This window comes from Gadus chalcogrammus, chromosome 9 (genome assembly GCF_026213295.1).
Source record: "Gadus chalcogrammus isolate NIFS_2021 chromosome 9, NIFS_Gcha_1.0, whole genome shotgun sequence".
NCBI lineage: Eukaryota > Metazoa > Chordata > Actinopteri > Gadiformes > Gadidae > Gadus > Gadus chalcogrammus.
Genome location: NC_079420.1, coordinates 22,356,077 through 22,379,379, shown reverse-complemented (window position 1 = coordinate 22,379,379; position 23,303 = coordinate 22,356,077). Strand labels below are relative to the sequence as shown.

Here is a 23,303-nt window from a genome sequence, read left to right as displayed (position 1 = left end):
GCTACATTCATGCAAATGATTATGTACAATTCTCTGCTCTTTCTTAATTATCAATTGCTTATGTCATGTTGATCAAAATGTATTGTAATGGGTCTCTATTGAATAGTCTCACCCCCACAACATTTAGGCATTAGTTCATTGCATAAGTCTTTACATGCAAAATGGTTGAACAAGTTGTCATATGTCAAGCATATTTCTATACATTTCCATTAGACTTTTTTTCTAAATCTGTCCTGAATTGGTAAATTGCTACCAGGTGAATCTAGACTTTCTCTAAAGAAGGGAAATGTGTGAAGTGTTAGATCAACCAGTTTACTGGAATAGCTCAAAGGTGCATCTCCTGAACCATGAACTGGCAAGTATATATAGCTGGAGCACAACACAATGTTACATTGTCTGAGAATTTGTGGCCCAACAGACAGGAACGTCAGGAGGTGTAGGATGACTGCACTGTAATTCCTACAGCAATGCATGTAGGAAGGAGATGCATCCCTAAGGAGATTTTCCTATGTTCACATTTCTAGCAATGACATGGTCTGTCAACAAATTACAGTGCAAACAGTCAAAGCGTAAATGTGAATCTTGTCCAGTCTCTTGCAATCAATCTCCCACATACACTAAGGTGTAACTTAGAATTTACAATAATTGTCTTCAAAACTTTAGCCATGGTTTACATCAGAACATCCCTCCAGAGTACACTGTTATATTGACAACATGCCGAAGCAATTTGACTGTCTTATCCGTCCACAATGACTTGTCATTTTGATGGCACTCACATGTTAATTGACACAGATATTTACTTTTGAGAAACAAACTAAGGATTTTGAGCAAGAGACTTGCTTTTGCATGAAATCCATGGTGCTTTGCTATTTGTACGAATTATTTTGAGAAATGCACTTACTGTTTTGCAAATTTCAATTCTGATCTAAGAAATGTACCAAAGCGACTGAGAAAAACTGTAATTCAGTTGTTTGCAATTAGCAACCTCGCTACTAGATACCACTTAATGCTACACACTGCAACTTTTAACATGCTTTCTAAACATAAAATAATAATCAAATCATCAAATAACCTTTTATTTAACAACAGTACAAAAAACATAAAAGTATACAATAGAATTTGTTCGCCTGTATAACCTTAGGCTTAAGTGAATGGACAAATCCCTGGAGAGTGCTACAACCTGAATGATCACATGTACAAGAACATCCGGTACCTTATATACAAATAAACAACACCAATCAGCATCTTCCATGGGTCCGTCTTTACTTCTTCTTTCCCCTCTGTGCTTTAGTCTTCACCGTGCTCTTGGACCTGGTCTTGGCCACAGTCTGTGTCTCTCCCTCCTCCAGGGCAGATCTCTTCTTCCTCAGCCTTGCGTCCCCAGCCGCAGACCTCCCCTCCCTGGGAGGCCGCGTCGGCCTGCTGCCCCGCTGGCCCCTGGAGCTCGTGTCCCTGGACCCCTCTCCCTCAGTCGGCTCACCGCGCTCCCTCCATGGGGAGCCGTCCCACTTCCACACCAGGATGTTGCTCCCTGCGGTGCACACGGCCACCTGGTTAAGCACCGTACGGATGCACCCATGGTTCCGTGTTTCTGAATTGAATTCAGGTTTCAGTTTCAGTTTCAACTCACCCATTCCAGAGGCTATGACATCACCTCTCGGGTTGAATTTGTTGACCTGCAACACATCAATAAAGTACAGATGTCGAAAGTGTCGTAATATTAATCGTAACTATATAATTATATTAACAAGGTTTATATCATTACTAGTCAATTGAAAAGGAATTTGTATACATTCTCCTAGGACCTAGAGGTAGTTTTTATTTGCACTGAAGCCACGAAGTCTGATACTGAGGCCAATCTACTGACTATTTGTTGTTTAGATTCCTTTAACTGTCTTGCTGCCTTGCATGCAGCCTTGCAGACATGTCCACTTCACCCATAGTGTATTGCAAATGAACTTGGTCTCTCCCGCCATGGCTGACTTTTGCCCTGGCTAGTCAGAAACTCTCCTAGATGGTCACTCCCCCTCACCTTTGTTTCCTTTGTTGTTACTGCCCACAATGTGAACGTTTCCTTATAACAATTATGTACACCCATTGTCTCATGGAATGCTTGCTTGGTAAATTGCTGCCTGTATCTTCCCATGATCATACTCTAGAGAATTAAATCAAATACTTTGCTGTCAAGCAAGTGTCCAAAAATAATTGATTCCTTATCAGACAGTAACAAAGACACTTAAAGCCCAGTGCTCTTGAACCTATCTAACATACTCACAGGGATGATCCCAGAGGCACTGGGATCTTGCATTTGACACACCAGCTCTGCTGTGTTGGCATCATACACATCCACACTCCTCACATCCCCGGGGCAGACTTTATCGTTTGGATAGCGGCCAACCACGATGAGGTCGTACACGGGGTGCCACGTGGCCTGTGGACGTATGGTTGATCATATGAGAGCCACGCAGTGAAATAAGTCCCGTGTTCAGAATGTTTCAACCCCCTGCCGACAGTAAGATGCCTTCGACCCCAGCTGTTTATTAATCACATGTATGTATGCCAGACATGCAGTCGCTTTGGAGATAAACTTCTGCTACGTAACTTTATAGCAAACAGCCACTGCGATTACTAAAACCATGACAGATGATATTGTTGGAGGGGGAACCCACTTTGATGGGTGTGAGATGTTGAAATTGCCGGTGTGGGTGTTGGATGACATGCTGTGGTCTGGACCAATCAGAAGAGCAGAAGACCCGGATCTGGTCTCGCTGGTCAGTGGTGAGCAGCTTTGAGCAGTCAGAAGGGTTGAAGTATGCTGTGGGAGAAAACAAACAGTGCTTTGTTAAAGGGTTGATATCATGCTTTTTCAACTTTTTCCTTTGCTTTAGAATGTTATATGATGTTCGTATACATGTTTTACGTCTGCTAAGCTCAAAAAATTAAGTCTGAGCCAGGGGGAGTCTTCGCGCCCAACGAGAACGACCCTCAATAAGCGCGTGAAACAGCTTGTTTGCTGTCAAACTTTACTTCCGTAACGGTGATGTCAGTGGGAGTGGGAAGTCGCGCTTCCCGGCAACCCGCAATGATCACAATTTATTGGGGGGGGGGGGGGGGGGGATTTTCCGCCACACACACCAAGCTTTCGACCAATCGCCACCGAGTGGGCGTGTTGACCAATCACAGCAGACTGGGCCACTCGGGGAGGGGGACCTTTAAGCGACATGATACATGTCTGAATGTTTTTGAAAAATGCCAAATTTGCTTTTGCTAAAATTAACAGTGTGAGAATAAGGGGCATTTTAACATAGTCATGTAACCCTATTCTAGTAGTACCCCCAAATGCAATTATTAATCCTAAAAAAGCATGATAAGGGATCTGTAAATAAAGTCGACCTGCACACTGTTACTTTCCTATTGCAGCCATTTACTCAATTAGAGGACATCTGAGCTGGAAAGAAAACTCATCTGTCAATCGCTCAAGGGACATGTTCTCTGTTAATTCAATTTATTCGGGTCAATCTTTGTTTTCATTGTACATCACTTTCCCATATTTGAATGTACCTGAGTTCACAGCCCTGTCATGTGGCATCTCATGGAGGAAGCTTTTCTTGTCCTTTATGTTTCTCAAATCCCAGAGTTTGACTGTGTGGTCCACCGAGGCAGTAACCATCAGCCAATCACATCGGGGATTGAACTCTGCGTGCGTCACTTTAGCTTTGTGCAACTTGTCGCTAAAGATCTAGGATCAAGCAAACAAATGTGTTTTGATAGCTAAAAGAGGACATTGTTACAGGAGAACATAAATATATTTATTATAACATGTATATATTTTATTCTGGGGTTCTTTACTTTTTGGCCTTCCAGACTCAGTAATGACAACTGTCCAACATTGTCCCCAGTCACCAGCATCTGTCTGCTGACAGACACGTCTACACAGCAGTACCAGTAGCTGGAAGGGAAGACGTTGCCATGTTTTAACCGAGAAGGGCTGTCAAAGGACACGTCAATCTGGAAATACACTAAATGTGTGAAAGTATTTGTAGCATAAACAAACAGCCTTGGCGTTTGATCTCAAAGCTCACCAGACATCGTGGTAGTCATGGCTACAGTCTTTAGTGGTGGACAGGACGGTGGACGTGCAGCACTCAAAGCTCCGCAGCGACAGAGTGCCGTCACCAGAGGCTGTGTATACCTTGGAGAGGTCCGTTGGACAGAACTTCATCCCTCCAATGAAGTCTCCAGCTCCTTTCTGGGCACAACAAGACAAATGCATCATTTTCACAGAGGAATTGCTCCTACTCAATTGCTATCTCTAGCACCCCCATCTCATTAACGAGGAGAAGTGATGAAATGATTCTACACAGTGACCATATGTAGTGTGTGAATTGTAAATGATGACCAGTGACCACAGTTTATGCCTTTCTCACCCCTTGAATGAAAGTGACCTTGTTGAGGCCATCGAAGTTCCAGAGCATGATGTCCCCGCCCTTGGAGCCCACAGCCAGGGTGGTGGGGTGAGTAGGGTGCCATTCAAGCACAGTGATTCTGCGGTTAAACGGGCTGGCAGTTCGGTGGAGACTGTGGGACTCAAGGGAGCGAACGAATGGTTCCTGGAGGCACTGAAACAGCAGTTTTACAAGATAGTGATTGAGACTGTAGTGTCACCTTGGAAAAATCACCATCCATGAATATAAATCTTACCTGTCGAATTTGGGAATGGAGGCTTTCCCCCAGAGTGCTCTTATAAATGTAGTGCAAGATGCTTCTGGGCCCGCCTCTCCTGTAGGTTCCTGATAAATAGTTTGTAGAGGAGTCGTTGAAGGAAATTTTATTAAATACTGCATATAGTTTTGGCCGTATACGCTATACCTGAGCCAGCAATACATACCTGCTTTTGTGGTCTTCCCCGTCATATTGCGTACTTTCTTTTTAGCAATAGTTCGCCCGGAACTCAATGATTCACTTCATTTTACTTTTCATCTTCTCTCTGTGGAATGTAAGCATCGTTGTGCAAAAAACAGTTATAAGTAGTTTTCGAAGATAAAGTCAATCAGAAAATTCTATGTCAAATCAAGCTTACGCATGTCGTTGTTCGCTGGAAGAACCCCCTTGTTCCTGGACCTAATCGTACACGTGAGTACATGTAATGTTTTGTAACTTGTCGTGTGGTACCGTTGGTGAACGGTAGGTGGCAGTGCTACCGTTGAATGCGCACCTTTTTTTTCCGGAAATAACGGCGGAAACATGTGATCGCCTGTGGTCGAATATGATTGGATGAAACCGATCATTTTGAAATACGACGTTTAAGTTCTAGGCGGCGGTACCGGGAAGCTTGTTGAGTAAACAAGACCGTAGTTAAACGAGAAACATGATGTGAGTATCACCTCTTCTTTTCAAACAATCGACTATTTTCAATCCTTTATTTAACGCAGATTCTGAACCAGAACACATACGTTTTCCTTAATGTTCAATCGTAACTGTTGCAGGAAGGGAAGAACCGCCCGCAGACCTCAGAAGAAGCAGAGCAGCAACGAGAGAGATCCAGTGGGGGTGAGTCCTACTTTATTTCCCTTATTTTAAATTTTTCACACAGAAGGACAGAGATCTGAATATCTTTGTAATGGTGTTGTTGCCTTGTTTGGCTGTATTTAACTGTCTGACTGACGGCAACATGAATGTCTGGACAGCACTGAATCAGATTAAGTGATTCTTCATGGTATTGTCGAGATAACGGCTGCGGTGACGACATTTTGTTTGTTAATTGGATGCCAAGATACGGTGTCCTGTGGTAAAATCAGAAGTCAACATTGTATCCGAACCAGGCTAACTTGCTTGTCTCCGTGCCAGGTGTACTGCCGAGTGCGACCTCTAGGTGCGGATGATAAGGAATGCTGTGTTGAGGTGATCTCGAGCTCCACCGTTCAGCTGCATACGCCCGACGGGCTCAAGGTCAATCGAAATGGAGAGTTCAAAGAGGTATACAACGCTGCATGTGTTCAAGTATTGAGTATCAATATTCAAAACAAGTGTTATTATTTTTGAAAACGGTACTGGACACATTAACAAAAAAATTATATTTGTTCTTCAGACACAATACTCTTTTAAGAAAGTGTATGGCATTCAAACATCCCAGATGGAACTGTTTGAAGACGTGGCGAAACCTCTTGTGGATGACCTGGTCCGTGGCAAAAATGGTGAGGGACTCGATAATGGAATTATCTATATTTTTGACGTCTACTTCTATAGTTTTTTCTGTTGTCATACACTAATCAATTAGCAAAATGCACTTTTAATATCCAAATGGTTCTGATTTTCAGGTGACGTAATATAATGTACTTTAATCTATGATATTTTCTGTGTTCCAGGGCTGCTATTTACATACGGAGTTACAGGAAGTGGCAAAACCTTCACGATGACTGGCTCCCCAGGCCAGGGGGGTCTTTTGCCCCGGTCCCTGGACATGATCTTCAACAGTATCGGCCCCTACCAGGCAAAACGATTTGTAAGGCGTTAAACAACAACTTTATATTGGTTTAAAATGATGAATATTCAAACGTGTCAATGTAGTTCTTGGAAATAGAAGGTGCTTTCTGCTTTGCATTAGTGACTCTATTCATATCTTCTTTTTCTTTCCCCCTCCAAGGTTTTTAAGACGGATGATAAGAATGGCCTGGATGTACAGAGTCAAATCGATGCATTGTTGGAACGCCAAAGGCAGGACAACATTCCCTCTGCTCCCAAAACACCCTCATCCAGGTTGGTAACTATTGGAATCAGTTTATTTTAGTACATCTTACACACAAGACTAAAATTCTTAGGCTTGGTTCCTCAACAGCCACAACGCAGCAACAATGCAAGATAAAGTAAATGGAGATAAGTTAAAAGTAAGTTGCAGCATCGATAGATCATAATAATAATAATAATAATAATAATAATAATAATAATAAAAAAATAAAGTAGGTAATAAGTTGAGGCATTGGTCATAAGTAATGAGGTATAAAGTGTTCGAGTGGTAGTGGTACTAGCCACGGTTGACTCATGAGTCCCGCTGTGTGGGTGCTGGTGCTCAATGGTGAACCCCTACCAGTCTAACCTCTACCACGTGTTCAGGCAGAAGTTGGACCCTGAGTTTCGGGACATGATGAACCCAGAGGAAGCCTGCAGGTCAGAGGGGGTGGACGAGGACAGCAGCTATGGCGTATTTGTCTCCTACATCGAAATCTACAACAACTACATATTCGATCTGCTCGAGGAAACGCCCTACGACCCAATCAGACCAAAGTAGGTTCTTGCAATGGTAACAAATTGGAATAAACAAATTCATTATTATTTAAAGACCATTGTTTTTAGAATACCTTAATGTGTAAATGTTTTAAAAAATGTTAAGGCTGTTTTCGTACTGAACTTTAGTAAATTCAGTTATATTTCTTGGTAGCCTAGTTGAGGGAAACATATTTTTGTTTTTACTGTTAGGTGGAATGGAGGTACCCCCAACACTGACTTCATGTACGTGAAGAGTGAACCCCCCCCCCCCCTCTAGCTTCCCAGTGTGTCTGTCTGTTTGTCTCTGACTCGTCGGATTCGTCAATGCTTGATTTGTGATCCAAATGCTGGTTGTTAGCAAAGCTTTTAAATTAATTCCGATGGCTGCAATGTCCGATTGGATGGCATCCCTTACTGTTGACCTTAATCAACTTCCTTCACACCGATGGTGGCAGCGCCCCCCATTACCCAAATGCTCCCCCTTCCTTCAGTATCAGCCTTCATCATTGCATGACTTCACCTCTCCCGCTCAGTGGCTGCAATCAAGTTATCCCGTTGCTCCCCTGCTTCAGTACATCATCGATCAGCTTCGTAGTTGAAAGTGCCTCCTTCTGTGGTTCTGCTATTGACTGTTCGTCCTCGTCTCTCCTCCAGACCACCGCAGTCCAAAATCCTCAGAGAGGACCAGAACCACAACATGTATGTTGCTGGATGCACAGAAGTGGAGGTCAAAACTACCGAGGAGGCCTTTGAGGTGTTCTGGAGAGGCAAGTCGAGCAGATGTACAATGTGCTTCAATATAATAACCCTCACACTGCAGTGATGATCCGTGTTTCGGACCTGGCATGGCTCCTTGCCCCCTTGCGGGGTGGCGCTCTGGCCAGGGAATGACATGAATCTATCTTCTCTCTGAGCAGGCTAGAGGCAGGAATGAACCGGTATAACGAGGCCAGGTCGACCGTACGTCTGTGAATACACGTGATTGAAAAGTGTGTTCTGCCCCCAGGTCAGAAGAAGAGGCGGATCGCCAACACCCAGCTGAACAAAGAGTCCAGCCGCTCCCACAGTGTCTTCATCATCAAACTGGCCCAGGCGCCCCTGGACGCAGACGGGGACAACATCCTTCAGGTGAGGTCACGTCCGGAAACCCCCCGGACCCCTCTCTGTTGGAACCAGGCCCGCAGGCCTCGTAGGTGGTGGTGGTGAGACTGTAGTCTGATACTAACGGTCCCTGTCTCTGTCCAGGATAAGAGCCAGGTGGCGGTGAGCCAGCTGTGCCTGGTGGACCTGGCGGGCAGCGAGCGCACTAGCAGGACCCGGGCCGATGGCAACCGTCTCCGCGAAGCCGGTAACGCTCCTCCCAAACCAACAGGCTACTCCATTCTGGGGGGGGGGGGGGCATGATGATGATGTAGGCAGCATTGTTACAACTTGGTGCTTTGCAGGTAACATCAACCAGTCCTTGATGACTCTGAGGACGTGTATTGAAGTCTTGCGGGAGAACCAGATGTGCGGCACAAACAAGGTTGGTATTTGCAGCGATGCCTCTGAGCATCCATGCATCCATACGATCTCTGTGTGTTTGTCCGTGTGTGTTTATTCCTGTGTTCTTCTGCCCCCAACAGATGGTTCCCTATAGGGACTCTAAAGTCACCCACCTCTTCAAAAACTACTTTGATGGGGAAGGCAAAGTGAGAATGATCGTGTGCATCAATCCGAAGGCGGAAGACTTTGAGGAAACCATGGTAATGTCCTTTCCTCCTCCATTCTCTTTGCCGCTTTCTTACTCCACAGGTTTTATTTTGATGTCCTGTCTATGTGCACAGCTGGTGATGCGCTTTGCGGAGATGACCCAGGAAGTGGAAGTGGCGCGGCCGGCCGACAGGCCAGTGTGTGGCTTCGCTGCAGGCCGGCGACAGAGGAACCAGGCCTCTAAAGACGACCCCGCCCGCAGGGTCGATGAGCGGGGCCCAGCAGACCGAGGTGACTGCCGTGGCACACTATGGTTGTGTTTTATATTCCGGAACGTGTGTGTGTGTGTGTGTGTGTGTGTGTGTGTGTGTGTGTGGACTGACCGACTGACTGACTGACTGACTCAGATTTAGAGCATAAAGACCAAAGTCAACTCGGAAGAAGGTAGCGAGCACGAGAAACCAAACAACAACGAAAAGAGAGACGGTGGCCTTCTGAGCAGGCTAGAAAGGTAACATTTGTTGTCCTCCAGACTTCACCACCACCCAGGGCCAACTGCTGCACAGCATACCCCCGCTGCCCTGCTGTGAGCTGACGGACCCCCACGACGACACCACCCTGCCCCGGGTCATCGAGGCGCTGGAGAAGAGGCAGCGGATCAGGCAGATGATCATCGACCAGTACAAACAAGCAGGTGGGCTCAGAGGGCCGTAGGGGCTGGTGTGGACAAGTCTCCCCGCCGGGTCTGTCGACAGCTCCTTCACTCACCGATCCTTCTCACTCCTCAGCCAACGTGATGAGGTCCTCGCTCAAGGAGCTGGACGGCAGCCTCTTCAACAAGGAGGACTTCATCAACAAGCAGAATGGCAAGCTGGCGGAGAAGGACCGGCAGATTCAGAGCCAGAAAGCCGACATGGAGCGCTTGGAAAAGAAGACCAAGATGCAAGAATACAAGGTGCGAGGACAAACTATTGGAAATGTCCCTTCTAATAATGGTTTGTTGTTATGTGGTCTCAGCCATGAAACCAGTTGTATGGATACTAATGCAACTGATGCTTAAACTAGTCATTTCCCAGGTTTAGACCAGGCCAAAGGTTAATGTTTTCTACGAGAGTAGCTAGAAGTCTGCAATAGACCCATCCGACCACCTTCGTGTCTACTAGCAATACCTAGCTGTGTACCTGTTGAACCAGGCTATCAGGACACTTAACTACCTAACATATTTCTGAGGGGAACAAGTGAATTGACCCTCCTGGATTCAATATGTGTATCAATGTTTTCTCATTTCGCTGTCCTGTACGTATTACTGCCATGACTCAAAGTTCCCACCCGGGATCAGAGTGTGTTTGGGGTCTAATGTGGTCCGTCCCTGGTCCAGATCGAGGTGCTACAGAAGACCACCAACATCTACGAGGTGGACAAGCGGTCCCTGCAGCAGGAGCTGGAGACGCGGGAGTCGCGGCTGAAGAGGGAGCACGTGGACAAGAAGCGGATGGAGCAGCGGATGCAGGGCATGGTGTCGGACACGCAGCACAAGTGGGAGAAGGAATGCGTACGTAGACGGCCTCCCTACATGGGCCCTGCTCCTCGCTCTTCGTTTTTTCACGTGACTTGCCCTTGTTGCACGTTTAAAGGGGTGTTATGGTCACCAGCTAACCACAAAATCTGCCCTTCCCTGTGCCGTGGTGACATCACGAGTGGGCGTGTCCACCTAGATGAATGATTGATAGAACAGTCTGCAAGCCTACCCAGTGGACTGTAGCAAATGTTGCTTATCAATCCATCACAGGGTTAGGGCTAGAGCTAGGTGAACACATGAGTTGTCACTTAAGCACAGGAAAATGCAGATTTTCAAACGGCTTGTAATGGCTAATCACACTCTCATAGGGTTGCCGCGGTGTGGACATTTTCACACCGAGTAATACGCTCGTGTCAACACCGGTATTACCGGTATAAACGATATTAACTTTGAAACTATAGGTCAACCGCCATCTTCTCCGTCAACTCTCCTCTCACACTCGGTGGCAGCGGCTGGCAGCGCGTCAATTTTCGGCGTCTTATAACGTTCTATATATAATAGTATAATGTAATTTTATATATCATAATATCACGGCCAAAAAGCTCTGTGCGCCTCCGGATGGCCGTAGCGCGGGGAGCTCACGTAGGGATTGGGCTTCGCGGGGTTTGTTTACCGGTGTTGCTATGGTTACCGGTCTTGTAAGGGAGCGCGTCAGTTCTCGGCGCGCCAATTCTCCCGTACAGAGCAGAACTGTGGCCTATTCTACGCATTTTAATTTTCTTAATAATAATTATATTATTCAGTAAATTCATTTTTACTGAATTTGTTTTTTATTGCTGAAAAAAAAGAAAAAACTCGGTGTTGCCGGTGTGCAACACAGAGTAAGCGGTGTTGGCCTCAACACCGGTAACACCGGTAATACCGTATACCGCGGCAACCCTACACTCACAACTGGTGGCATAATATCACCTCTTTAACAACCTGCACTATGTAAGCTTTCCCATGAGCAGCATCTGGTGACCTTCCCCCATGTCGGGCGTCTGACGGTTCCTCAGGGCCCCCCCAGAGCTCTCTAACGCTGTCTGTCTGCCGCGCTGTGCAGGAGCGCCGCGTCAACGCCAAGCAGCTGGAGATGCAGAACAAGCTGTGGGTGAAGAACGAGAAGCTGAAGCAGCTCAAGGCCATCGTCACAGAGACCAAGGGGCCCCCGGCCCCGCCCCCCGACACCCCCCAGCGGCAGGCCCGTCCTCAGCGGCCCCACCGCGAGGAGCGCCTTCCCGCCAAGAGATCTGCGTCGCCCTCGCCGATGCCCGTAAGTCGTCTTCCCCTCTGATCCAAGGAGCTGCCATGCAGGCTCTGTCACCAGGCTCCTGATGACCTCCTGTCTAAGGGGACAGTCACATCAGCTTTAAGCCTACTATCAACGCTTTCATTACATTAGTTAAAAATTCATATTGTATTATTGTATGTATATCCTTTGAATTAATATTACTAATCTTTATGCATAATGTCCTTTTTAAAGTGGTCGCGTCACGATGAGACTATTGACTGTTCTTCCGCATGTTTACTAACTATATTACTATGTTACTAACTACTATATGTACTGCGTGTGTCCACCAAGACCCCCCACCACCACAGCCAGGTGGAAGCCCCCCAGGTCAGGCCAGCGACAAGGTCAGCGGTGAGGTACCAGACTAGGCAACAGACTAGGCGACAGACTAGGCCTCCCTCCCCGACCAGCGGCTCCACCGGCTCCACTGAGCCCTGGTCCTCCTGTGGCTCTGCGTGGGGGCCGGGTGCGGCCCCGGTTCCCTCTGAGGACCCCCTAGCGGGCAGGCCGGCCAGGTGCTGTGATCGGGAGGCAGTGGAGGAGGCCGGCTCACGCTCGCCCCCCTCGCCGTGTACGGTGGCTCAAGAGGGAGCTTGCTGGGTCAGTGCAGTTGTAGTGGCAGAAAGCACACAAGATGAGACAAGTTGTTGATTGGAGGATAGTTTAGTCATGTTTGTTTCCCTGAAGCAACATGAGTCACATGAGGCAGGGCGCGATCGAAACATTCCAAGTGTAGCTGGATGAATCACAGACAAAGGATACTAAGTTCAGTCAATACTGAAATGTGTTTCCTACCCTCACGTTAACAACCTAATAACCCAACCTTGACGACGCATGTTTTCTAACCGGCTGGCTGTTAAACAGGCCTCTGCCCCCGCTGGTAACTGCCCCCCCTGGTAACTCTGCCCTCCTGGTAACTGCCCCCCTCTGGTAACTCTGCCCTCCTGGTAACTCTGCCCTCCCTGCTCCGTGGGTCTTTTGTCGAGCAGACCACCACGCCTGTGCGTGCGCTTCATCGGAGGTCGCGCTCCGCCGGCGGGGAGAAGTGGGTGGACCACAAGCCGGCCTCCAGCGTGGACCTGGGCACCATGCTGCAGCCCAGCATCCCCAACTCCATCAAGGTGTCGGCCGCCAGCGAGAAGGTCCTGTCCAAGTGTGACCGCTACGTCCTGACCCACCAGGAGGTGGCCTCCGATGGGGAGATCCAGACCAAACTCATCAAGGTAATCCATGAGTACACTTAAACGAAGTACACTATCCGCACTCACTAAGTGCGCTGATTTTCAGATGTCAGTGTCAGTGTCAAATCGAATACTCCGTGATGACAGAAAATAACGATCACGACTGCCGCCGCGGCTCCTCCCCCGCAATAAACATCCCGCTTTGAACGGTGAACTCTTTACGCCTAACTGCTATAAAAAGCTATAAAGACTACAAAAATAGTATTAATGCAGGCTATGTGGAAAATGTGCCGATTTCGGCTCAGCCTGGCTCCGCCCTCTTCCGCTACGTAGCTTAAATGGCTGCCGTTGAGTACGAAAAGTGTACGGCGATCCACACTTGGCGATTTGACCGTTTTGAGTACACCATCCAGGTCCTTTCAGTACACTTATTTTCGCCCGATCTGAATCGGAATGCCCTACTTACTCAAACTTAGGCTAGTAAGTACGTATAGTATGGATATTGGAACACGGCACTGGTGAATGGCTGCGTCCTGGTGAATGGTTGAGTCCTGACTCTTAAACCTGTTTATTATACTCACTACAATGCGCTTTCAATGAGTTTTCATAGAACGATTATCACGTTATCTCTGTCTTTACCACATACCCACCACCACTTACCCGGGGACAGATCGGTTCCTTTAACCGATCTAAGGTGTTGTCTAGGGATGTTAACCGATGGCTGTTTGGCCGATGGTTGACCGTATCAACGTTAACCGATTATTCTTGTCGGTTAAAAAAGATTTCGGGTCAGTATGGACTGTGGAGTGTGTGTTGTTTTCACTTCAAACAAAAAGATGATCAGATGAGGTGACTTATTGGAAGTTGGACGGACAACGCGTCTCTAGCCCACTGTTTAATTTCTCCTCAAGTCTTAATTATTCCCGCATGCGAGCGGCGGAGAATATGATCTCTAAATTATTATGGACAGTAGACTAAACGCTATAAGACTACAGTTAGCCATCTCATTCCAAGGTATTTTTGTATGAAGTGAAAAAAATTATCCCTCACACTAAATTTTTCCATCTCCTCCAAACTAAACAAGCGAGTCTCTTCGAAGCCGCGGCAATGTTTCAAATGATCTAACGCTGCCCTCTTCCGATTGGCCCCGCTCTCTACACACGGTCAACTTGCAGTAAGCATGCCTCGTGTTTCAATTCAAACACAGGTCGTGCCGTTAGAGCCACTGCCTCTCACTCGGAGTGTGTGTGTGAGTCGGAGGCAAGAACGGGAGAGAGATAAGCAGAGTTACGAAATAGCAGCCGGCTGGCGCGGCTCGAAATGGCTGTTATTTCAAATTGCACATTTTAATCTGATCGGTTAACCGGTATTAACCGGTTAATGAGGCTCAGTGGGCGGTCAAGAATATTTTGCCTTTTTGCCATCCCTAGTGATGACAGGCTGATGTATAATCCGTCACCCTGATCAGCTCCATGACTGAGGCAGCACCCCCACTGTGTGTTTGTGTTCCAGGGCGAGGTTATTAAGACCCGAGGGGGCGGTCAGTCGGTCCAGTTCACCGACATCGAGACGCTGAGGCAGCAGCTCACCACGGCGCCCAGGTAAAGACACCAGCACCCTGAGATCACCGCCATCGGCTGGTCCCCTGACCGGCCTGCTTACGTCTTCTAGAGGAGAAGTTTGGCGCGGTCATGAGACAGAATAACGTGATTGAAGAGAGATGGACGTAGCACAAACCTTGCAGCGGTCTTTTGTGGACATTTCTGGCACCTTCAAGATTTTCTTAACTTTGCATATTACGGCGTTGCGAATACTGTGTGACTAGTCGGGAATTAATTGTGTGTCAGTAGTGCTCAATCAAATTACATGGGTTATCTACTTTATGTAGACCCAACTTGTCTGGTCCAAAGGAACGTTCAGTGACAAAGTGTAAAACAAGTCGGCCAGCTGGAATAAAATTGACTTTTTTTGAAATACGACGCCTGCTTTACTCTGTCGCTGTCCTGCAGCCGCAAGAGGAGGTCCTCCGAGGGGAGCCCTCAGAGTTCAGACCAGGGCGGGCAGTGGACCGACGTAGAGACGAGGGTAAGAGGAGTGAGACGTCGACCGGCGGTGGAATGCTGTGTGATTCATGGTGATTTCCGGGGCGCTGTATGTGACTTCTACTCTCCTCCCTCCTAGTGTGCTGTTGGCGTGGAGATGAGGGCCGGCTCCAACATGGGGCCCGGTTATGAGCACCGAGGATTTGTCAAGTAAGCAGCTCTCTCCCTCAGTGCAACATTAAGAGAAGTGGTGACTGCTTTAAAAGGAATTGTTTCATGGTTTTATGTCGTTTCTTTTCAGACGGAGAAAGCCCTGAAGTGGAACTCCTCGACCTGCTGACCCTCTCCTGTCTCAGAAGTGCAATAGTGGAACTCCTTACCTTTTTTAGCTCTTGTATTCTTATCTGTATGATTACTGTTTTTTATTTGTAACTGTATGTTGGTCTGTATACCAAAGTGTGAAGAAAAAATGTTATTTAAAATGTTACTCAATCGATGTGGCTAAAATATAAGTCATGTTTTTTTTATATATTTCACTTTTTCAACTCTTTCTTTCTTGCCACATAGGAATTAAGTAGATTTTTATCACTACAGACCTGGTATTAATGGTCTTTGTATATGTTTTTCTTTTCTACGACTTTTTTTATATCAGCTATTTGTACAACCAGCAGGCTGACTTTGCATTGCCATGTTGCAGCGGATAAAGGTGTTTTCATCCTAGAAAAAAGATATATATTGCTGATCTTGAGCTACAAGGCTAGTTCAAAATAAATTACCTCCTGTTTTGATATCACTATTGCAAGCCTTTGATTTTTATCATTGCAAAATATTTGTATCTTGCTGTAGTTAAACTGCATGAAACGTTCCACATACATGTTTTCATATTTTGCCTTTCAACATGCAAATTTACAGAAAAGGATAGGTCCACATGTGATCTTCGTTTAAAGTCAGAATTCTGAGTTTAATCTCAGAACTCACAAAAAAAAGACACGTGGCCCTCAGCCTCATCCGTCTACGGAACCCCTTCGAACCATGGCTTCGAACATGTAAAAACGTGCTAACATCCGACTTCCTCTGTCAGTGCCTGCCTAATATCCGTTGTGTCATAAAGTCAATATCGCTGAACTTGGTTCCTTACAGTAGGGGTTCCCAACCTTTATTGTTCCAAGGACTGTCATATTCATATAACACATTGGAGGGACGGTGATCAATTTGAATGCTTTAATTTTAAGATTTAAACAAAGGATATATGTTCAAATTAAGGAACTTTCCTTCTTCTGCCTGTGAGATGAAAGTGAGAATTCTGACCTTGTTCTCAGAAAAAAATCCCTTGTGAAAAAAATGTGGCCCTAATCCTCTTCCGTACGAACAGGTTTAGCTTTGGCGACAGTTTTAATAGCCTTTCTATGGTTGTTGGAAAATAAGTAACGATTATTAATTTACATCAGGGAACTATTCTAGTTCTTGATCCCAGATGAGGATCATTTATTATATGTATTTATTAGTACACAATATCGCACTAATAAATAGAAATGTTGATATACAACATGCCAACATTAGACATAACGCCATTGAAGCTGTACATAATGCCGGGGATTCCACGGCTATCAGGCAGTTCTCACAGCTGTATGTGGCGATGTCCAGCCACTAGATGGCGCCACAACACCACTGTTGGACTTTCATTATGGAGAACTGAGGCGCTGCAGCTGTTTTCTACAACGCTGTCACTCATTTTTTTTTACGTGGAGGATTGTTATTTTCTAAAATATTGTACAACCAATATATTGTAACTAACTTATTTGCAGCAGGTTTCTCTTTATTTATCAGTGGTTGCATCTGCTCAAGTATTTATGATTTAGATAGAAGTAACACCAAAGCCCTATAGGTCTATATTCCCTGCCATGCTTCCTGTTATGGAAAGTTTATTTTCTGTGTTTACGAAATAAACAATTAAATTTGAATTTGAACAAATTACAAACTGTGAGGTTTGACTGTGTTTTTCCAGTTTATTAGCATTGTTCACAAGGCTTAGGCTACTATTCCAAACTACAGTGTTGGATGTTTTCCCCAATGAAGGTCCCAGGGGAGTAATTAATGCCATGTACAGTAGATTGATATGTTTGGTCCCACGGATGAGGCACGCATAAATACACGTGATGGTTTCAGAGCTTCAATGCAGAATCGGCGGATTAAAATGCATTAACAGCAGTTCAGAAAAATCAAAACAAGCTTTCCTGAAATGCCATTGGATAAACACCTTATTTACTTGTTAGCTCCGCTGATCCTGCCGTTGATCAAATATAATACTAATAATTGGAGAGGTTAGAGATATGGCTATACAGATCTGTACACATGTCAATGACCTGGAAATCTACTAATTTCATCTATTAAAGTAGACCAGTCTTTATTGTGAGACTCTTTGACATTGATCGACTTCCTGTTTAGACACAAGTTCCTCCTTATGAGCTTTGCATAAAATAACTGTAACCAGCACGTCGTTGAGGTCTGCGTTAACCCACAGCCATTGGTTAAACTCCATTAACCCGTGTACCTTGAAATGCGGTGGTTGAAATCCCATCTACAAGCAGTCTGGCTGCATTTCAATTGGAACGCAGCAGAGAGTGACTAACATAGAAGCTCTGGGAGAGGGTCAAGGGCCCGGGGCAGCCAGCAGCCATTAAACTCACTTCTATATTGAGTGGTTTGCTTTTTGACTGGCTCTCTGTTTGATGGGCCTCATCATGCCTTTTATATCAATTGCTCATCACACGGAGGTCTCCATTACCCTGGGACTTCCCAGTCTCTCTATAGGAACCACATCTTTCCTCCAGGGTTTTTGTTGTCTTTGGTTTGTTCACTCCCACACATGTCCTGCTTAAAGCTGACATTCATGAATGTGCTTGTGGAGAAACGGGTAAACAACACACTGAGATATTCATTTGGTTAATAAAACACACCGACGCCCACATCTTGAAACTAAACCTTTCAGCATTTCATGGCTTTAACCTCCGCAACACAAATGTTCTTTACAGAGTATTGTTATCACAGTGAGCGGCATTCTAGCATTTTACTTGAATATGTCTGTTCCACCTCGTCGAGCTCTCGTTGGTCTCTCCAGCTGGAGTCGCAGGGCTCAAGGTCTGGAAGAGCGATGGCACCGGGGAGAAGCAGACTTCACCACCGCCACAGCGGCATTCATGCATGTTTTGTGAGAAATTACACACGTCTATAATATCACAGGGGGATTTAAGTACTCCCTTTTAAAAAGAGGGTCAACGATGGTTAAAAGCTACCGCTATTACATAGTATTTCTAGATATGAATTATAATCATTTTTTCTGAGCTCTATTTAAAATCCCTGTAATCATCTCACTCATTGAGTCCTCAAGTGTTCGCCGCCTGACTTTATACCGTTAAACTACGCGTTGGATATTTTGCTCCGACCAATTTGCCTCTGCGGAGGTTAATGACCTCACCCTGCTTATATCATTAGCACACTCTGCCGACGCGGCCTGTGAGAAGTGGCCATGATTTTTAAATAGGGGTGATGAGAGTGTAATCCTAGCAGGAATGATGCTATCCTTGGCGGCGTGGGGCATGTGCGGTATGAAGGGGGTCTTGGGTTTCCCCCCCCATAACAACCCCACGCAGCGGCTGAAGATTTAGGGGGAGGGGGGGGGATGACTCGTAATGATCTGCCCCCTTCGTCTCTGTCGTCTGGCTGTCCTGATGGGTAAGCCAGTAGGCAGGAGATGTGGTTCCCATCTGAAGACATAGGTCCATCATTCTCTCCCTCTTAGGGTTTCTAGGAAACAAGCAGGCCAGGGTGAGTTGTTGAAAGCCTGTTTTCGTTGTTCAATACAGACACACACACGCACGCACGCACGCACACACGCACGCACGCACGCACGCAAACACACACACACACACACAACGTGGAGCAGGCCTACACTCTCCCACAACGGATCACAAACGTCACCGAGAACATGTGTTGGCTTTGACATCGGAAATCATACAGAACCATTTACTTCAGACGTGACTGTGTGAACTCCTCTTTTTGTCTCTTCACATGAGACGGTTTGTGGTGCTGTTAGTTGATTCATTCATTCATTCACTTATTTAAAATGAGGCGGTTTGTGGTGCTGTTAGTTGATTCATTCATTCATTCACTTACTTAAAATGAGGCGGTTTGTGGTGCTGTTAGTTCATTCATTCACTTTCCAAGTAATTCATAAATTAACTAATTCATTAATTCCCCTATCTATTCACCCAACAATTAATTAATTCAATCATCTCCCGTCCCGTCCAATTGACCCATTCATTAATAAATGTACCCATTAATCAAATCATTAATTCACCCTTCCATTCATTAATTCACCTTTTCAACCATTCATCCCTGTGCATCCCACCTGCCTGTGTAAACCATGACAGCTTTACTTATCTTAAGATAAGCCACCGTTTGGTAGAAAGGTGAGTTCCTTAGTGTGGGGGCTGCGGGTTTTAATACTGCATGAGAACAGCTTAGCTTTGTTAGCTGAGACTCAGACACGCTCACTGCCATGACTTTTCCCACCGCTTAGACGTGTTGGGCTGGAAGACGTGGGAATGCAGATCGCTGCTGACAACCTGCCAGTTATCTTTGAGTGTCTTGGGACCCATCTGGTTTACTGTGTGGTGTTATTCTCTTCTCCTCCGCCGTGTTCACCCACCAGTGAACTGTCTCTGCCTCGTCCCAGCAGGGACAGTGAGGGCAGGGCTGAGAGGGGGTGGGTGTGTGTGTGAGTGTGTGTGTGTGTGTGTGTGTGTGTGTGTGTGTGTGTGTGTGTGTGTGTGTGTGTGTGTGTGTGTGTGTGTGTGTGTGTGTGTGTGTTTGTGTTTCTCTCTCTCTCTTTCTCTCTCCCTCTCTCTCTCTCCCTCTCTCTCTCTCCCTCTCTCCCTTTCTCTTTAATTATCTGTATCTCCTACTCTGGTGGAGTTGCAGGTCAAAAGGTCAAAAATACAGAGGGAGAGAAAGAGAGAGAGTGAGAGAGAGAAGGGGGGAGAGGGGGGGTGTCCCCAAGGTGAGCTGTGATTTCCTCCTCTCTAGAACCGCATCGTGTTGGATATTAATTGCTGTGATCTGTAAAGCGGGGTGTTATTGGTTTGGACCCCCCCCACCCTCCATCTCACTGCTTCTCCCTCCTTCTGTGGTGAAATCTGATGTTATGTTGCCTGTGACTTGTTGTTCAGTGTGTTGGCTTGGCGGTCGCATAATCATCCACTCCTACAATTCGTTGGGGACTGTACTTTTGTTACATTTTAATTTCCAGTTCATCGCAGACTGTTGTCATTGTGGTCGTTCTCGGTAAACAACAATGCATTCTGTCTCATCATCATCATTAGCACTGAATGGGTGGATCTCTGACAAAAGCAATTCTGACAGCAAATGTTTTGTGGCCTCCTGGAAATATCGGGAAGTTGTTGTTTGTGTGCGTATGTGTGTGCTTGTGGGTTTGTCTGTGTGCGAGCGTGTGTGTGTGTGTGTGTGCTTCTGTATGTGTATTTACGTGTGTGTGTGTGTGTGTGTGTGTGTCCCTGTGCTTCTGTGTGTGTGTGTGTGTGTGTGTGTGTGTGTGTGTGTATGCGTTCTTCTGTGCGTGTATGTGTGTGTGTGTGTCTGTGTGTGTATGTGTACGTTCTTCTGTGTTTATACGTGTGTGTGTGTGTGTATGTGTGTTGACGTGTGCTTGTGCGAGTGTGTTTATGTGTGCGTATGCCTGCGCGCATGTGTGTTTGTTGTGTGCGTGCCTGCGTGGGTGTGTGTGCGTGTGCTACAGGCAAAGTGGGCTGAATGGACTTTTTTTCCTCCTTCTCTCTGCCTTGTCTTTTCTTGGCAGCGGCCTAAGTGCCTGCAGCTGTCAGTTGGATGAGTTTCCCGTGCCCAGTGCATGTGGCTTGGCTGCACTCTAACTGGCTGTGTCCTCTCTGTGGTGATAGAATGCCACGTCTGATTTCCGTCTACGTGCTTTCAGTGAAACCACAATGTGTATCTGACAAAAACATCAAATGTACTTTTTTCGGCCTACTTTCTTACATGTGGTTGATCTTTCCGTGTGAGGAGCGACCCGGGGCAGCTCGCTGATTGAAGGACTCGAGGCCTTCAACAGCAGTGGCATTCGATTCACGTACGATTCGACACAGACTCCTGTGCAATGGTACGATTCAGAGCTGAGCCCATGTAGCGTTACAATTATCCCCAAAGAAATGAACTGAATGACAGGCTTTATTTAATAGAGCGGCTGCCCAATCTGCTTTAAACGGCATGCCGTATTATCAATAGCTCAGAACGTAATCCTAGATATTACAAAAAAAAAGTTTTCCTTTGAAGTTGTCAGTTCCGTCATTGTGCAGGATGGAAAATGTGGCTTTCTATTTGCATAGGCAGGATAGTGAAATAGCCTTGGATGATTTTCATATTTGCATAACCCCTATCTTCACTCAAACTATGACAAGCACTCCAATGCAAATAAACCGCCCCAACTGTTTATCTCCCCTCCTTCTGTTCTCTGATCACTGGACAGCAGGAAACTGTACCGAACAATTTGAAAGTCGTTAATTTCACACCCGCAGCCCATCTAACCCTTGTTTATACAAATTAAGAAACGAAACGAAAAAGTATTTTTTACTGCAGACTAAAATTAAGATACCAAGAAGTACTCAATGAATCAGATTTGTTAATGTGTTTAGTGAAGCGAAATAACAAAGCAGTACTATGTTGAGGGTGAGACGGTGGACCTCGGGTACAGAAAGCTATGGCTTACTTCACAGCATATTGGTAAAAGCTCAGGCACTCAGAGCATGGCGTACAGTGGGCCAGTATCCTAGCTGTGCAGCCCTCCACTTTACAGGCGGCGCGTCGTATCTGCACCCCAGCCCGGCTGCAGCAACACACAGGCCTTCCTCTGAGGGAATGAAGTGAGCATCGAATCAGGCTCACCCTGCTGCTCGCAAGGCCTGCTTAGGCACGCATCAGGACCGCCAGCGGAGGATTCATTGTGACTAATGGGCCCAATATGAGACAGAAGCAGAGCAGTGGGAGGTTGTTTTAACCACACTAAGAGGAGCAGACTTTGTTTATGTTTCCATAGGCAGCCTGTGCCCACTGTGTGTCATGTTGTGTCCGCTACGCTGCTGTTTGCTTTGCTTATCGGTAGACACATTTGCGTGTCATTACGCCACTGTGTTATATTATTATCAGATAACCAGGGGAATTAATAATGATAGCCATCTGTTGTGATATTAGAACAATGGTTCGGTTCTACTATTTTCTCTACTGTTTGCGTACACAATGAACTTTGTTTTTAATATGTTGTCTGTTTGAATGGGGCGCAACTGTCCTTCCCAAACCAATGAATCATGGTGTTTGCTGTGTAAAGGTGTGGTCCCTGTTTCAGCCTCCTTTGCGCTTGCTTCTCGTTACCATGACGACCGTACACATAATGATCCTTCTCCGGGACCAACCGATCTAATTGCTGCTCCATTTTTTTTTCTCACAGTCTCTAATCTCCTCCTCCTCCCCTTCCTCCCCCTCATCCCCCTCCACCACCACCACATCCACCACCAACACCTCCTCCTACCCCTCTCCCTCCACCTCTGTCTCCTCCTCTTCCTCTTCCTCCACCACCACCACCACCACCATCACCTCCTCTCCCTCCCTCCCTTCCTCCCTCTCCACCTCCTTCTCCTCCTCTTCCTCTACCTCTCCCTCTACCTCCTCCCACTCCACCACCACCTCCTCCTCCACCTCTTCCTCCTCCTTCGCCGCCTCCTCCCACCTAGAGAAAAAGGGGACGATGACATGTTGTCATTACTCAGAGCAGGGTGGTGCCGTGTGTATGGACCAGAGTGCTTGTTGTTTTTCTTTGTGTGTGGGGTTGTAATCTATTCTACCGCTGGCCCAGGGCAGAATACTAAAACCTCCACCCAGTGTCCCTTCTCTTCTCCCAGCCTTCTGCATGATCAATACCTACATCAAAGACTCTGTGCAGATAACAGGATTCTTTTGAAGCATGTTTGTGGAGCTGGATTTGCTGAGCTAACACGGTCCTCGCAGAACCCCCTTGAATAAGCTTGTTTGGCTAGCATCCTGCCTGTTTGCAGAGCCACAGCGTAGCTCCTAATGGAGACCAGGCTATAGGCGTCTCCCCCACTCTTTCTTCTCCGCAGTGTGGATAAACGCATCAGTATTGCCAGTGGCTTTTTTCATCTCACAAAAATGCTTTATTGCGTGCCAACTCC

At 46.3% G+C, this 23,303-nt stretch overlaps 2 protein-coding genes and 1 non-coding gene across 4 annotated transcripts; 2 read left to right on the top strand and 1 right to left on the bottom strand.

The window, feature by feature from the left end:
- Positions 1-1,062: 1,062 nt before the first annotated feature.
- On the bottom strand, positions 1,063-5,190 carry ddb2 (damage-specific DNA binding protein 2). Its single transcript, XM_056598308.1, has 11 exons — positions 5,081-5,190; positions 4,889-4,987; positions 4,702-4,790; positions 4,428-4,619; positions 4,083-4,249; positions 3,850-3,949; positions 3,562-3,739; positions 2,670-2,815; positions 2,276-2,431; positions 1,631-1,676; positions 1,063-1,531 (listed from the first exon to the last, which is right to left on the bottom strand). Exons 2-11 carry the CDS (start codon positions 4,911-4,913, stop codon positions 1,263-1,265), a joined length of 1,368 nt encoding a protein of 455 aa, XP_056454283.1. The 5' UTR covers positions 4,914-4,987; positions 5,081-5,190; the 3' UTR covers positions 1,063-1,262.
- A 79-nt stretch (positions 5,191-5,269) lies between these two features.
- Positions 5,270-16,314, top strand: kif23 (kinesin family member 23). Of its 2 annotated transcripts, XM_056598301.1 has the most exons (23): positions 5,270-5,373; positions 5,487-5,550; positions 5,848-5,976; positions 6,089-6,194; positions 6,366-6,502; positions 6,644-6,756; positions 7,111-7,281; positions 7,474-7,506; positions 7,918-8,030; positions 8,270-8,391; positions 8,509-8,611; positions 8,709-8,788; positions 8,889-9,008; positions 9,090-9,246; positions 9,488-9,649; positions 9,744-9,910; positions 10,334-10,507; positions 11,577-11,786; positions 12,794-13,027; positions 14,498-14,586; positions 14,995-15,070; positions 15,167-15,237; positions 15,329-16,314. In XM_056598301.1, the coding sequence occupies exons 1-23, from the start codon at positions 5,369-5,371 to the stop codon at positions 15,342-15,344; spliced, it is 2,652 nt and encodes an 883-aa protein (XP_056454276.1). In that variant the 5' UTR covers positions 5,270-5,368; the 3' UTR covers positions 15,345-16,314. The 2 variants fall into 2 exon arrangements, with proteins under 2 accessions (XP_056454276.1, XP_056454277.1); XM_056598302.1 differs by lacking the exon at positions 7,474-7,506 and having other exon boundaries at positions 15,329-16,312.
- On the top strand, positions 8,078-8,180 carry LOC130389912 (Z30 small nucleolar RNA). Its single transcript, XR_008896690.1, has one exon. It is a non-coding gene; the product is annotated as a Z30 small nucleolar RNA (small nucleolar RNA).
- Positions 16,315-23,303: the final 6,989 nt, after the last annotated feature.

Excerpts from the sequence above, each read along its gene's own strand:
- ddb2 (XM_056598308.1), bottom strand. The coding sequence starts at position 4,913 with ATGACGGGGAAGACCACAAAAGCAG. Across the intron at positions 3,740-3,849 it reads TGAGTCTGGAAGGCCAAAAA|ATCTTTAGCGACAAGTTGCA; the intron begins GTAAAGAACCCC and ends GCTTGATCCTAG. Across the intron at positions 2,432-2,669 it reads AACATCTCACACCCATCAAA|GCCACGTGGCACCCCGTGTA; the intron begins GTGGGTTCCCCC and ends ATACGTCCACAG.
- kif23 (XM_056598301.1), top strand. Across the intron at positions 8,031-8,269 it reads CTTTGAGGTGTTCTGGAGAG|GTCAGAAGAAGAGGCGGATC; the intron begins GCAAGTCGAGCA and ends TTCTGCCCCCAG. Across the intron at positions 9,247-9,487 it reads GCGGGGCCCAGCAGACCGAG|ACTTCACCACCACCCAGGGC; the intron begins GTGACTGCCGTG and ends GTTGTCCTCCAG.